General features: G+C 34.4%; 1 protein-coding gene across 3 annotated transcripts; it reads right to left on the reverse strand.

Annotated features, from left to right (window-relative positions):
- Window positions 1-3,534: 3,534 nt before the first annotated feature.
- On the reverse strand, window positions 3,535-12,831 carry LOC142621545 (protein NPG1). Of its 3 annotated transcripts, XM_075794828.1 has the most exons (6): window positions 12,298-12,677; window positions 11,789-12,041; window positions 10,480-11,684; window positions 8,709-8,856; window positions 5,022-5,105; window positions 4,350-4,904 (listed from the first exon to the last, which is right to left on the reverse strand). In XM_075794828.1, exons 1-5 carry the CDS (start codon window positions 12,466-12,468, stop codon window positions 5,068-5,070), a joined length of 1,815 nt encoding a protein of 604 aa, XP_075650943.1. In that variant the 5' UTR covers window positions 12,469-12,677; the 3' UTR covers window positions 4,350-4,904; window positions 5,022-5,067. The 3 variants fall into 3 exon arrangements, with proteins under 3 accessions (XP_075650942.1, XP_075650943.1, XP_075650944.1); XM_075794827.1 differs by lacking the exons at window positions 4,350-4,904; window positions 5,022-5,105 and adding an exon at window positions 3,535-4,255 and having other exon boundaries at window positions 12,298-12,831; XM_075794829.1 differs by lacking the exon at window positions 5,022-5,105.
- Window positions 12,832-16,008: the final 3,177 nt, after the last annotated feature.

Genomic DNA, 16,008 nt, shown 5'->3' on the forward strand with positions numbered 1-16,008 from the left:
TCGTTTCAACTTCGGTTTTGGCCCATGAACTGTCATTTGGAAGGGAATTGAATGATCTTTAAGATGGTTTAAAATTTACCTCGATCGGACGGTTGGATAAAAAAGTGAACATTTTGACCACTCATAGTTAGGTTTTGGTTAGCATTGGTCAAACTTTGCCAGAAATTGCAAGTTTAGGATTTTGAAATCTTGGATGGTTTGTTTCAACACCCAATCAAGATAAACACATTTTTTCCACAAATTTTCCTATTTTCTTAGTTTTTGAAACGGTTTTTTGATTTTTAAGGCTTAACCTAATATTTTGGCACACTTATCGAGATTATACAAAATACGATATAAACAAAGCTCGTGAATCAATGAGAGTTTCTTGCATTAAAACTCAATTAGTCACTTGTTTAGTAAATATCCAATGCAAATTTTCCTTTGGTTTGTATTTGCAGAGCTAGTTCTAATCAAAGCCACAGGTATTGCATAGAATCAAGTTTGTTCAATAGTCATAAAATTAAGGCGGAACCTAACAAACTCATATCCAAATTTTGAATTCATCGAGTCACATAAAATATAAGTGTTTTTAATAGTGCAATTGATTGACTTGAGATTATTGAAAACTAGTAATAAATAATTTCTTTAAAACTATCTTTAAATAGTGTCTCCAATCAACATTCATGGTTCTAAAACTTAATAATGTGTTAGAAAAGTCGTTCTTATGCATCCATCTTGTATGTTGTATGAAAATCATTATATGTGTGGGGTACAAGAATTCCAGTAAGGTGATTGCGCCACGTGTCATACCCATGGCCGAGAAGGACTATTATCCTGCCGAGAATGCCACACCCTCGGACTGTAAGGTCAGGTCAATAGCACGTCATCAGAGGAGGTCGTACTATATAGAAAGAGCTTCGGGGAAGGGGCTAGCACTGACATGACTGAGAAGTTGGTGGCTGCCACCACATTTAATGCATTCCACCAAACCTTCTGGCTGCATTTATGAGGAGAAGACCCTTGAATAGTGCTGTCTTGATTGCCGCAACTCACAAGGAGATTAAGAAGGTGTCTGATGAGACAGGCACTCAAGTAGTGGTCTGGATGGTCAACCAATGGAGGACTAAGATCATCTAAGGAGAGCTATATAATGTAAGGATCCTTCTAGGGACAAGGGGATCGGAAAATAGGGAGAGAAACATTGTAACATTAAGAACTGGACTTATAACCAAATTCAAAAGATAAATATACAAGATCTAGTCTCCTCGGACTGTGCTGATAACGATTTACTCTGAGAAAAACATTTTTATAACATTGTTATTTGATTCATTAGAGTCTAGTTTTCCAGCTCATTCTCTATAAATTTATTGTATTGGGCTCTTTGGGCCTAGATCCTTTTCCCTTTAGGCTTAGGCTCTAAATTAGGTCCTTACAGTATGCTTTTGAAAAAAAATTAAAATTGTTTTGGCAATGCCCAAAGTCTTGTAGTTAAACTAGTACTTTCTATTGTTTTCAACATAGACATTTAGGATTTAAATTATTCTTCCCATCATTGTACCTATTAAATTATTAGCAAAAAGAATGATTCAACAACACCTCACCAAGAATGAGTTAACTTTCCAATTAGCTTTTTGCATTGATGTGAATAATTTATAGGGTCATCTAATGTGTGATGAAGAATAGAGTACAATGTTCAATTAAACTAATACTTTCTGATGTTTTCGACAAAAACATTTAGGGTTTAAATCCCTCATCCCATCATTGTAACTATTAAATTATCAACAAAAAGAATGATTGAATAACACCTCACCAAGAAGGAGTTCACTTTCCAGTTGGCCTTTTGTATTGATGTGAATAATTTATAGGGTCATCTAATGTGTGATAATTGATAAAGAATAGAATACAATGTTCATTCTAGCAGGTCTGAAATGAGACAATATAAGTAATAGATAATTTTCATGTTTTAATACGTTGGAGTTCTTCTAAGAGAAAACTTCAATTTAAAAATGAACATTGTATCATTTCAAACACAGTATAATGAACATTGTATTCTTTTCTTCGTCGCACATTGGATGACCCTATGATTTATTGGTAAGGACCAAAATGCATGTATTTCTAAATAAAATTCCTGGGACTAATTCAAATAAATTTGGAACTCATTTGAAAATTAATGACACACATTTCATGAAAAAACCAAATAATTTCTTATAGGCATGTGTCCCCAGACAACTCAAAGTTGATTTTTGTCCAAATTGGGAATAAGCTAATCACTATCCAAAGGGAAATTAGGGAAATAATACCTCATAAGAATCCATTATGCATTTCAAGGGTAAAAAATTGCAGGTTTTGTGAAATAATGCACATTTTCTATGAAGTAAACATCAATTGGATAATTGTTATATCTCCACAAATGAACTAATTCCATGTTTCTTTAAGACCTTCTCCCCTCTCCCCTCTCCCCGTGTGTGTGTGTTAAAAAATATTTAGTATTCTAAAAAAAAAAACTAATTCCATGTAATTTAGTAATTTACTTTAAAATATCGTCTCATATCATCAAGTAAATTGTGGATTCTTGTTGATCCATGGAAGAACGAACTTCTTGTATGGTCTTAAAATGTTCACAGAAAAGTTCTCTTGAGCAAGAACAAGTTCACTCAAGTGAAAAGGTAGTTTGCTCAAGCGGATTCATGAGTTGTGAAATGAAGTTATTTGTAGAATTTTGTGAAAAAGAGAAAAAAGAGAGGGAAAGTGGACCTTTTATAATGACTAGTAATGGTCATAAATCCCTTTTTATGAGTGAGTAGGGGTGTTCATCAACAGGTTTTGTGAAGAAAAAAAAATTGAATTTTCCTTTATATCACAAGATCTTTAGTATTGCTATGGGATCGGGATCCTATAAGATCCTACGATCCAGATCGAGATCAAGATGTTGCACAGATTTGACTTTAGTAGAGATCCTAGTAAGATCCAGGATAGTTTAAGGATGTAGGATCTTAGGATCATGAGATCTTAAGATCTAGATTGGGATGTTGATAACAATACTTCCAGTAAGCTTAACTGGTAAAGTCTTTAATAGTTGAATAAGAGATTTGGGGTTTAATCCCTGCTTACACTAAAAAATGATTGGTGTCTTGCTTTGAGCTTATAAGCTGATGGCAAACAGACACTTACCTACTTCAATTTTTTGTTCCATTGTTTCCCCTAAATTTCCCAACAGTTCTCACATATAAAGGCATCATAACTTTGAAGTCAACTCAATAAGAAAAACAATTAAAATAGAACTGAATGGTACCAGCTTTGTAAAATCCACTGTACAACCAGAATAAGATACCATGAAGGGTAAAATTTAGGTATATTTCTTTAGATGAAACATTTTAAGCTCCTCAATTTCCAATTAAATTCAACCATGTTGTTGCATTGGCAAATAAGCAATATAGTTACATTTATTTGGAGAACCTAAGATAGTGCACCAAAAGAATTGTAGATAAGTTTTTCCCTTGAAGAGAGAGAGAGAGAGAGAGGAATATAAAAAAGATATATAGAATTGACACGGCACAGGGAAAATGAATCTATAACTTTCTTTCAACAAAAATGCTCAGTTCCTCGACACAGATTTACACAGCTGAGCAACAATTGCAAATTAACCAATACATCTTTATAACCCCTAGTCACCACCCTAAGCTCTCTGGAAATTTATCCATCTACTATCAAATTAACTCCTTTCCATTATTTTCTTTTATTGCCCAGAATAAGTTAAATAGCACAACTTTTTCCATGTACCTTGATCATGGAAGAAAAAATACAGACACAATCCAAAACAGCAAATTGAATTGGCAAAACCATCCCCATGCATGGGGCGTAGATTTTGTTGTTGAAATTAGGGAGGGAAGGATGCATATACCATTAAAATTTCCCCTAATAGGTATTTAAAACCTTTGACAGATAGAAGCCAGTCAAAGAATGGAGTCAAAGCTTTCAATGGGATCAGATTCTTCAAGCATGGAAGCTGCCTGGAAGCAATCTGCAGCATCAGCTTTTCGTCCATCATCCCTGTGAATCATCCCCAAGTAATACCAAGCCATACGGTTGGTTGGATCTATCCTTAATGCATCTGACAGTAAGCTTCTTGCCACAGGCAATGCCTTCAAGCCTCTCTTCGACAACAGAGCACTAATTAAGATCTTGCAAGGAACGTGACAAGGTTCTAGTAGAAGGGCATTATTATAAGCAGCAAAAGCTTCTAGGAATTGTCCACGACCTTCACATATTACACCTGGGAAAATTACAGAAGGAAATGATAATTTTTACGTAGACAAAATCGGATTAGGTAATGGCACAACATTCTTCTCATATATTCCAGCATGTAACAAGCTTTTCAACTAATTATTTCCACTGAAAATTGATTATGATGATAAATGTTTTTACTTTTATAAGGAATTTCAATAATTAAAGGAAAGCTCAATAAGAAGAGCTTCTCAAATAACAGTCAGAGATTCAAACAATCCATTGACTCAACTAAAGAGTTACAAACCACCCCCATCCACGTATAGCACCAATTAACTAGAACTTATTCCTTTTAATAAGATTATCTGTAGTCGGAATTTTATCCAATGTTTGCAATTTATAAGAACATGATTTTCTTCAAGACTTTGCTTTTCCAAATGCACTTCCATCGGAAGTGCCTATTAGCACCTCCCAAAAATTCATAATACAAATGCACACTAAATTGACCATTGCTAATAAGTCTCCATCTCATACAGTCAGCACTACCCTCAAAAGAAATATAAGAATATGATAACTAAATGAGGTAATCCAGCCCCTTCAGCTCCAAATCATGAAAATTATGAATCAATCTGAGATTCCAATTAGTCATTGCTATCCTCTCCTCTAGAACACAACAAGGAAAACACCGATGCATCTACCTGCCACAATCAGATAACAACAGCAACAACACTTCACTAAAATGACCATTACTAATAAGTCTACATAACATAGAATAAGCACCACCATCAAAAGAAATATGAGAATATAATAACTACATTAGGGAGTCCAGCCTCTTCAGCTCCCAATCATGAAAATTATGAATCAATCTGAGATTCCAGTAGAGATTTCTGTCTTCTCCCCTAGAACTCAACACGGAAAACACACAATCAGATAATTATAATAATAACAGTAATGATAATCATTATTATTATTACCAATGAGCTCTATCTCAAACTGCAGTTCTTCTTGCCATAAGAAGGATGGTAAGGTTGAGATCAACTGCCCTCTTAGGTAACACCCATTTAATCCCAAAAGCTCTAAGGTCTACACTCCACAAAACATATGCAACATCACCATGGATCATTTAAAGATCTACCCGCTTCCCATTAGACCAACCAACAAAAAAGAAACCACCCTTGACAGTATTATCATTTTTTTTTTTTAATATAAGAACCTTGATTTATTATCATAGGGTGGAATCTTCCTCCAAGCGGCTATACTAACAAAGAATAAACCCTCTTTGAGGCCTTTACACGCCAAATACTCTTTCAAGGGAAAGCATTAGCATTGGTGCCTCAAATAGCCTAATAATAAGAGCAAACATCAAACTATCACTCCCTTTCAATCTCCATCTCTCCTTATTACACCCCTCCCTCCTACAGATATTTAAATATCAAATTCACTTACTCCAATTCCCAATATCCAATTCCTAATTATGAAAACCTCCATGGAAGAACCCCTCCCCATCCAACTGCCTATCCATTACTGAATGAACAAAGGCATTTTTATCAACCGAGTAAGGCATACAAATCAAGGCACATCCTTTAGAGAATGATTCCCACATGTTCCTTCGTTCACTACAGTGAACTTCTTGTATTGTTCTTGCTTTTCTTTTATTAATAATATTCTCTTCTTATTTATCAAAAAAAAAGAGAATGATTCCCACACCATGTATAATGCCAAAGCCTTGCTTGTGTGTCGTCCCCCACATCAAAATACACATTGAAGAAAACTGTCCCACCTCGCCCTAATACTTCTTAATAAGCTACACCCACAAGTCCCTATAACCAATTTTGAAGTCTATTTTCCCCATTCCTCCCAATGCTTCATAGCTATTACCCGACGCAATAAAGACATGCCTCATTCTCAAAGCCTCATACTTCATAGCTACCACCTGTTGCCGAAAATTTGTGCCTTCATTTCTAAAGCCATAACCATTTTCTTAATAAGACTTGATTAAACTTCCTAATCCTCAAACCACCTACACAATGAGAGAACAAATTGTGTCCCACGCCACCAAAGAGAATTTGAACTTCTCATCCAAGCACCCCACAAAAAACGTCTCAAAAAACTCTTCAGCCTATTATTAACAATGATAGAGGGAATAGTAAATAAAGAGAGAGAATATGTTGGTAAACTCAAAAGCGCACTTTCAACAGCGTTAGCCTACCTCCCTTCGACAAATATAACTTCTTCCAAACAGCCTACATTCCATCTTCTCCAAAATAGTATTCCACACAAATTGTGCCTTAAATATTTAGGTCTCACCAACAAAACTCAAGGTAAGTTAAGTAGCAAAGCATTTTTGACACCTAGAAATTGATCAGACTACACCAGTTGTTTATATATCAAATTACATAAAGAATTTAATCATGCAAAGTCTAAGAACTGATTCCAGAATTCTAAATGCAGAATTTGAAAGGACAATTAGACAACATTAATCTTAGATTGATGATCGATCAATGTGATATGTCAAAATTTCATGAGATAATGGATAATATATCTAGATTTATATACCTTGTAAAGAGTGTGTCCAATTATTTTCAAAGTTAGGCACAAGGAACAAGGAACTTGTGCTTAAAAATTAAAATCAAAATCATTTAAAGAACTACATGGTAAAAGTATATGTTATCAAAAGTGTTAATTGGTTAACCAGTAAGGTCTTTTGGCGTCCTTGCTTGGTAATGGTAAGTCTCTCAACATCCTACCAGAAACTTGGATCAAATTCTTCCTTCACAATGGATTGCAAGGGTTTTGGGAAGGATGAGGGCTACCTTAATGCTGCATAACTCTTAGGCCAACCATGCCCAAGTATGTTTGAAAATATCATCATCTAAGTACATTAGATATGTACCAAGATATTTTTATGAGTTAGGATGGTGCTGGTTACAGACCAGTCTCAACTGGAGTTTATCAATACAAGAAGACAAGACCTGCAAGATTTCTACCTGCATTAACACTTCATGTTCAAGCTAATCTGAAGCAGCTAAAAGCATACTAGCTAAAAGCATACTAAAGACACTACCTATTTTAGATTAAGAGAGATTTTTTTGGATTACTCATGGTCAAGGCAATCCCAAAAGTTACCAAATGCAAATGTAAAATCCATTAACCTGCAAAACAAGAAACAAGCAAGTAGAGAGCTGTTGGAGTGGACAAGATGCTAAGACTTATTAGAGCGCCCATTTGCTCTACTATTGTCAAACACCTTGGAGTAGGAGGATTAAACCAGCTTCCTCAGAGAGAGGCACCATCTTTCTAAAGGAGGCACTCCCTAACCTTCAATTATAAACCTTCCCATCTCATTTAGCCATTTTTTATTTCTTTTTTCTTTTTTTCCTTTATTGCACAGCAAAGAGTTCGAACAATCTCACAGAATTTACTTGTAGGAGGGATGGGTTCAAGCACCATCTGTAAAATGACAGTAGTTCCTCTTCCTCAACAGTGATGAGGAAGCCAAACTATACATTTAGTCCATTGTCTTTCTAAAGAAAGAACAGAGATAAAATAAACTTAACATGCTAGTGAAAAGACAGACAATTATAGACAATAAGGAACATTTCACAATGCATAATTACTTATAGTAGGTAGGAACAAAAGCAAATCAACAAAAAATATTGGCTAAAATACTATTTACACCCTCTACGTTTGAGGTTTCTTCTCAATCAATCCCTTAATTATAAAAACTTACAATTGACACTCAAATTGTAACAATATCAATGTGCTCCTTCATCAACAATAGAATCTTGCTGTAAACCCACACAAAAACAACATCGTTTTGGACAGTAAAATAGAATAATGTCATTTTTACGCAAAAAATGTGGCAACCATAACAGATGGGCACACTGACATCGTTGGTTGATTCATTGTAAACGATAGTAACTTGAGAGACATAACAGAAAAATTGATAGTAAACAATAGTACATCCCTCCATCCCAAAATAGACAACGCGTTGCAAAGGGCACACATTTTAATCAAATAAAAGAAACATAACAGTCTTACTGAATGCCCTTAGGACCTTGGGTGGGCCAAGAAATGTGAGTTCAAATTTAAGGGTAATATCGGAAGTTAAATGAATTAATGTTTTGGGACAGCCCAAAAAGGAAAGCATCCCACTAAGGAACTAAAAATTTAAAATGTATGCTTGAGAGACAAGAAAGGGCTATGTTCATGTTCCAAACAAAGTTGTTTGTTCAAGGTTCTTTATGAATATTGCTATATTCATCTTATGTCCTGTAAGATCTACCAGATTTGGATTCCAACTCATCTTAAGTCCTAAAGATTAGAGGTCTGCCCTTGCAAGCAGCTGGCTTAGTTTAGAGTGTAGGGCAGTTCTTATTGGTAGAAAATCAAAAGCATGTAATAAATATCTTTGAGCAACTGTCATGTAATGTCAATTTCGAAGGAGTTTAGAAATAAGTCACAAAAATTAATTTGTTAGTCGCTAAAGTTTCAGTTCTTACCTTCTGTGTGCAGTGCTTCTACAGAGTACTGTTTTAGCTCTCTGGCCTTTCCCAAGCATATCTCTGCATCCTTCCAATGTGAAAGACTAGAATATAACTTTGCCAGACCATGCCAAACTTCAAATTCATCGACTTTATCATCCACAACCTATCATATAAGAAAAGGAATAAGATCAATTATTGAACAAAAATTCATCAATCCATATTGTTTTTGCGCTGTGTAGTGTTTTCTTTTCATCAAGAAACAAAACAAAACCAATTAAGTTTTAAGGACTTATAAATTGGAAGACAGTTTGTGAGCCAATCAGATGTGGTTTATGAGAAATAGAAGCCTTGTGGGTTTTAACAATGCATCATTAGAGAAGTGGCGGTGGTGATATGCCACTAACCAAACTCCTTATGGAGAAATGTAGTGGCTTCAAAGTATGGGCATCTTGTGGATGATTAGACTTTCGATGTGATTAAGGAACCTTATGGTGTGTCCCTCTGGAAGCATATTTAGAAGGGTAGGGGAGGTTCTCACAATATGTCAAATTTGGGGTGGGTAATGGTCTCTGAGTTTGATTTAGGCTTGATCTATGGTGCGGGGATACAATTTTGAAGGATGGCTTCCCAATGTACCATATAGCCTGAGATAAAGTCGCTCTAATATGAATTGGCATGATGGGGTTCTTAACTAGGATGTTTCGGTTGCTAGATCTACCAATGATTGGAAAGTGGGGAGTTTGTGGTCGTTTATTGGTATTCTTTATTCCATTAAAGTTAATCGGGATGGGGAGGAACGGTTGAATTGGACCCCCTGCTAGAGTGGATGTTTGCGGTAAAGTCTCACTATCAGGTTCTTAGTGCAAGCTTTCCAATTACTTTCCATGGAAAAGCATTTGGAAGGCTAAAATTTCCTCTAACGTAGCTTTTTTCTCATGGACAACAGCTTGGGGACACATACTTACTATGGAACTAAAATTGCATCTTTCACATACCATGCTTGATTGGCTAGCTGCCCTTAGTGGCCATTCTTTTTCTTCTTTAGAGGAATTTCTAGATTTACATAATTTTGATTGACTCTTTGTTGAATCCTCAGTACGCTGCCTTTGTACTTGGAATTCTATTTCATTTCCTTTTTATTTTCAATAAAGCATAATTAAAAGGTCGTATCTAGTGCACAAAGCTTCCACTTCAATAAAGCATATTGCTTACAAAAAATAAATAAAGGACTTACAAATTGCAACAAAATAACATTTCCACAAAGGAGAAAAGTTAGTACATATTAAATTAGAAAGTAGTAGCTACTTACTTCAAATTGTTGTACAGAGAAACTCATTAAAATATTGTAAATCTTTGCCTACATCCTTTAATCACTAACTTATTGATTTATTCATCAATTTTATATATAGTAGCTTTCTCATGCGTCATTTACACTTTGTGTAAGGTAAATCTACCTTCCTTTTCATAAGGATAACAAGATTCAGATATCCTGATTGAATAAGGGAATAACTGTAAGATTTCTTCCTTCAAAATCCATTGCATCTGGTTAAATTTCTAAGATTTGAACTAAAATTATGTCCCTGCAATTAAAATCTTTAAATATTGATAAGATACGCTAAAGCTCCTACGGAGACATTACATAATTACAAGATCACAAAATAATTCCATATCTGCACCACTTATGCCAATAGATTAGGAGTGACACATCTATCTGAAATTATTATTGGAAAAGAAAAAACTCTTCTTCAATTGAAATAAAGCATGCAAAGTAGATTAAGAATCAAACCTGAGTTCTAAGAGGCCCAAATGATTTCCTTTGGGCTTGAACCAATGCAAGGAGGTAACGATAAGTTTCAATAGCATCCATGTGTAATGACTGGGAGAATTTTAGTTTTGCCTTCAGCCTGAGAAGTGGTCCTTGGTCCCATTTTGCAGTCTCGTCTAAAGCAGCATCAGTAACCACCTCAGCCTCCGAGAATCGCTGTTGAGCAGACAAAACCAGAGCAAGAAATCTCCAACCTTTTAATATGGATCCCCCTGTTTCATCAATGAACTGCTTTGCACATCGTAAAGCAGCAGTCAAATTTCGGTGCTCTGCATACTTAACACCCAACTCAAAAATTAAGTCCATATTATTAGGCTCCAAAGGAATAGCCCCCTCTAATGACTTCAATGCTTCAGACTGAAGACGAGACCTCTCAAAGTCAGAGGATGAAACTTTAGTTTGTTTTCCCAAACAAAGACCCAAAGTTCTAAGACCCACACCCTTTAAATGCTCATCAATCCCCTGAGCATGATTAATTGCCCTCTGTGCATATCCCACTCCCTCAGCAGCAAGATGGGAATCCTCACTGCATATCTTGGCAGCCAATAACAGTGCGATTAAGTCATCTGGTCGTTCATGTTTATGTAAAGATTTCCTCAATAGATTCAATGCAGCTTTGTTTTGTCCAGCTCCACTGTAGCATAGAGCTAAAGAATTCCAACGGTCAACTCGATGATATACCCCAGGCATGATCTCTTCAAGTTGCTTAGCTAAAACAGGTGTTTGGCTGCATACAGATAGTGCGAACGTTAGGTGATCCATTATAGATGGATCCCATTGGGTCTTACCAAGGATAAATTTCCTCATAAGAATCATCAAAAGTAGAATTGCCTCTTCTAGATTATTTTTAGGTACATATGAACCATCAATCTGGACAGCTAAACTGGGTGGACCAGCCTCCACTCCACCATACAGCAAAAGCACAGCATAGCCTTTCTGAATTCTAGCACAGCAATCATTATCAAGGTTCCATTGACTAAGAAGGGCACGTCTGTAAGCAGAAATTGCTTCGTGATAGAAGCCAGCCTGCTTCCAGAGATCTGGAAGGAGCTCTACAGCTTGGGTGACAATCTCTTGCAATTTATTGTCAACTTGAACATCAAGTATGCCCTGATAGAATATCTTTTCCACAGCATCAAGCACGCTTTTACATTCATGAGCAGCCTCTGCAAACCCCCAATTAAGACAACAAAAGTTCCACTTCCATGTGTGCTCTTATAATTCAAAGTTGCTAAAAAAAAAAAAAAAAGAGAGCGAAAGTTAAACTTACCACTTACTCTCCCCAGCTTTTGAAGAGACTTGGCTTTTAAGTATATGGCTTCAAGAACCAGGCTTGCAGCATGCTGTGAGACTGCGTGCAGTGATTCAGTGCGAAAGCGACCCCTCCTGGAAGACGGTTTTTCAGCAAGTGAAGGTTGCAATCTCTGTATAGCAGCTTGCAGATCAATGCCCTCAAACACACGAAGAGCTCCTTCTACATTACCTCTTTGATACTCCAACTTTCCAAGAAGGGATCTTGCTTCCTGTAAATTAAACCATGGAGGCATCTCAAATACATTACATTTGAGCCAGAGTTCTCATTGACCCTTACATGCCCTCTATTATCTATATCAAAATTCGAACAGACACAATGAACCCCATTTCTTTAAAAGTGTATTCATGGTCCTACAAAGGTTTGAAAAGCATTTTTATGAATGAAGAAATCAAAATGGGATCTAAAAAACGAACTACATTTGAAGATGAAAATGGAAAAAAAAAAAAAGATAAAAAAAAAAGAACCTCGAAATTGAGTGATAAGCCTTCCCGTAATGAAGCTTCAGCCTCTTGAATATTTCCTTGATCGAGCTTGGCTTCAACTTCTGTTGTTTTCATGCTAACCCCATTAGCGGAAACTTCTCGAACCCATTCCGAATCCGAATCCACATCTGAGTGATCTCCCCACAACTCCATTTTTGACTTATTATTACCCTTTCTTCCTTCAAATTCATACCATCATCCCTGAACAACAAGCATTCAATTCTTTTTTCTTTTTCTTTTTTTCAGAGGAGATCTTTACCTTTTGGTTGAAAATTCAGAGAGAGAGAGAGAGATGGAATCTAATAATGTATATTCGGTCGTTTTTCGACACAAGAGAGAAACCCCAAAAAAAAGTTTGTTCCATTTTTTTGTTTTAAATATTTATATATTTATGCGGATGCGGGGTCATCACTTCCTGCACTCTGCTGTCTTTACCGTTTCCTTTACTTTCTTTGCCACCTCGGCTATCCTTAAAAGAAACAAACACACGTACAATACTTATGGAAAGAAATTCTCACCATTGTGTTGAAACTTGAAACTTGATATAGTTTTGTTAGGCACCAATCACGGTATCTTATGTCGCATTCATTGGACTTACTTATAAATTTGTTGAATTACTTCTTTTTTTAAAATCTTTTTATTCCTTTACAATTAGTTTAGGGACATCAAAGTTCTATAGGTTCACAATTGTTAATATATCTTGTTATAACTGAAGCGTAACAAAAATAATGTAAATAAATAATGGTCTCATCTAAAAGTGACATTACATTGTTACACAATTTTTTTTTTAGTAAAAGTTTTTTTTTTTTTTCAAAAACTTGTTTTTGGAATTAAAAAAAAACATTTTTATTCTATTTTTGAAATCAAAAACATGATTGGTTAGTTGAAATTAAAAAAAAAAGTTAGTTGAAATTAAAAAAAAAAGTTTTTTGAAACAAAAAATAGAAAATACTAAAATATGTTGTTACTAGGATTTGAACTTTAATGTTAACTCATTCAATGAGACAGATTTATTAAATTAAATATATATTTTCATTGAATTTTAAAAATTAGAAACTAAAAACAACCTTTTGCACTTTTTCAATTTTCTTTACAAATTGAGTTTTGAGAACAATTTTTGTTTTTAGTCCATTTTGGATAGCCAAACAAGTTTTTTAGTCTCAAAAATAGAAAATTATTTTTGGAAACAGAAAATAAGGGAAAAAAACAGTAACCAAACATTCCAACTTTTATGTTTTAGTTCTCCTAAGTAGACAAGTCATTTATTTTGTTATAGTTCCTATAAGTCAAGGTCTTGAAAATGTAAGCTTTTAAATGTTATTTCTGTTTTCCCATGCTTAGAGGGTTGTTCTAAGCTCTATATAAGCCTTTTGGCTGAATTAAACAAAGGCATAGTGTATTTTTATATAAAAAAAACTATACACTTCAAAAGATGGATTTAATTATTTTAGACTCTTATCCCATTGGTGGATTCCTTGAGTGGCAAGTTATGGTTCTATATCTCTTTGGGTAGTGTTTTTGTATCCCATAGGGTGGTGATCTATTTATCCTTTTTATTTATTAAGTGTTTGGTTCAACCCATTATATCATATTACATTCCAGCCATCCTTCACCCCCTTATCAGATCAATTTAGTTTATCCTTTAAAAATTTGGTATCACAAATTTTGTAGTCTTTTTGGATACCGCTAATTATGTCATTTCTTAACTTTTTGTTTAGCTTTTGCACTTGTTGCAAGAAAGAAGATTTTATTGTCGTGATACTTATTGATCTCATATCATCTTGAAATGTTGCAAACATAGATGTTATAAGAAGAAAATGTAATACAAATGTGTATTTGTAAAAATTCATACTCAATAAAAAAACTTGAAATTTAAAGATTTTATTGATGCGATATTTTAAAAAAAAAAATATGTGACAAAAAGCTAAATTTAGTTTATTTGCAAAAAAAAAAAATAGAGTTGGATTATTTACATAAAGTAAAAAAGAAAGTTTATTTAAAGCAAAATCCAAACACACAATTAATATATAATAAAAAAAAGTCAAACTAATATTGATATCAAAATAGGCTAAAGTGCAAATTACACCCTTAATGTTTAGGAGTATTTGGATTTTACACCCTAAAGTTTTAAAATTTTGATTTTACCTCATAAAGATGTATCTTGTTTGTATCATTAGCCCCTCCATTTATATTTTTCCATTAAGTGCCATATATCATGTTACACATGCTTAGTTTGTCCAATAAAATAATGTTATATAGCATAATGAAAATGACATGAATAATAGACACAATCAATATTTATAATAAATTTCACAATAAATTTAGTTTTTCACAAATACTTACAATATAATTCACAATAAATTTCATTATTGTAAAAATAATTAACTTAGATACTATAAACCCACCAATTTTACTCTATTAATCTCTCAATCTATAAATTCACAAACTATGAAAATTATTGCTAAAAAGTTGCATCGGTATTCGGTAGCATTATTTAATCATTGAACTTAGCTAACTGTAGCACCTTTATGCAAAAAAGAAAAAAGTGTTGTGTGGCTTTTTTCTACCACCTATCCAGGTAAGGACAACAAGTAGAATTTGATGAATTGGAATTTATTTTGCGTTTAGCTTCATTTTTATAATATTTTATTTAGTTGTCTAGTTTGCAAAACCATTAAGCAAACTAGTATCTTGAATGTCTAAAACTCAAGTTTCAAGATAGAGCTCGAGTTTTTAAGACTCAAGTTGCCAATGGTGGCAATTGATGTGAAAAAAAATCTACGTGGAACTCAAGTTTTTAAACTCGAGTTCCATCATTTACTTTCCCAACGCTTGCTCTTCTTCTCTTCTTCCTCTTCTCTCCTCCAGCTCGTGCTTTTTCTTCTTCTTCCCATGTTCTTCACTCTTCCAGCCCGTACTTCTTCTTCTTCTTCCTCTCCTATTCTACTTCTTCGGATCTACGTTCTCTAAAGAGGTCTTCGGATCTGGTACTTCTTCCTTCATTTTTGGTTCTTTATCTTCATCATCATCTTCATTCTTCTTCTTCTATGGAAGTCGAGTTTTAATACTCGAGTTTCATGTGGCAAAAACATCTCCATGTCAACAATTAGAACTTGAGTATTTAAGGCTCAATTTCTTCACTAAACTCGAGCCTTAAAGGCTCAAGATGTTATTCTCCTCAATTCTTTCCAATTCTTGCTAACTAACGACATAGTGTGGCAAACTCATGCTACTTTACAAATTACCCTCGATGAAACGTTTTAGAAAATTTTTTCTTCCCTTCGGTGACTACACCACAATAACTACAACCGGGGATATTGTGAGGGAGGAAAGTCTTGGTGTTTAATGGTAGTGTTCAATGGTAAATGCCCTCTTTCACTGTATTTTTTCTTTTTTTCTTTCATTCCCCCAACAGATGGAGCTCAGCAAAATTTGATCTATAGCACAATTTTAGAAAAATTTAGAATGAAGTTATTTAGTTATGTAGCACATTTTTGGAACTCGAGTTTATTAAACTCAAGTTCCAACCCAAACTTGAGTTTAAAAAATGTGCTATATAACTAAATAATTTCCTTAGGGTGCTATTTTTCTAAAAATGTGCTATTTGGAAAATTTTGCCAACAAAGCCCACTAAAATCAAAGAGAACTCAAACATGAAATGGGGATGGAGGAAATTTGCCATATAACCTGTTT

Source organism: Castanea sativa, chromosome 1 (genome assembly GCF_040712315.1).
Source record: "Castanea sativa cultivar Marrone di Chiusa Pesio chromosome 1, ASM4071231v1".
Classification (NCBI taxonomy): domain Eukaryota; kingdom Viridiplantae; phylum Streptophyta; class Magnoliopsida; order Fagales; family Fagaceae; genus Castanea; species Castanea sativa.

Excerpts from the sequence above, each read along its gene's own strand:
- LOC142621545 (XM_075794827.1), bottom strand. The coding sequence starts at position 12,468 with ATGGAGTTGTGGGGAGATCACTCAGATGTGGATTCGGATTCGGAATGG. Across the intron at positions 11,685-11,788 it reads AAAGCTGGGGAGAGTAAGTG|AGGCTGCTCATGAATGTAAA; the intron begins GTAAGTTTAACT and ends GGGGGTTTGCAG. Across the intron at positions 8,857-10,479 it reads TTGGGCCTCTTAGAACTCAG|GTTGTGGATGATAAAGTCGA; the intron begins GTTTGATTCTTA and ends CTTATATGATAG.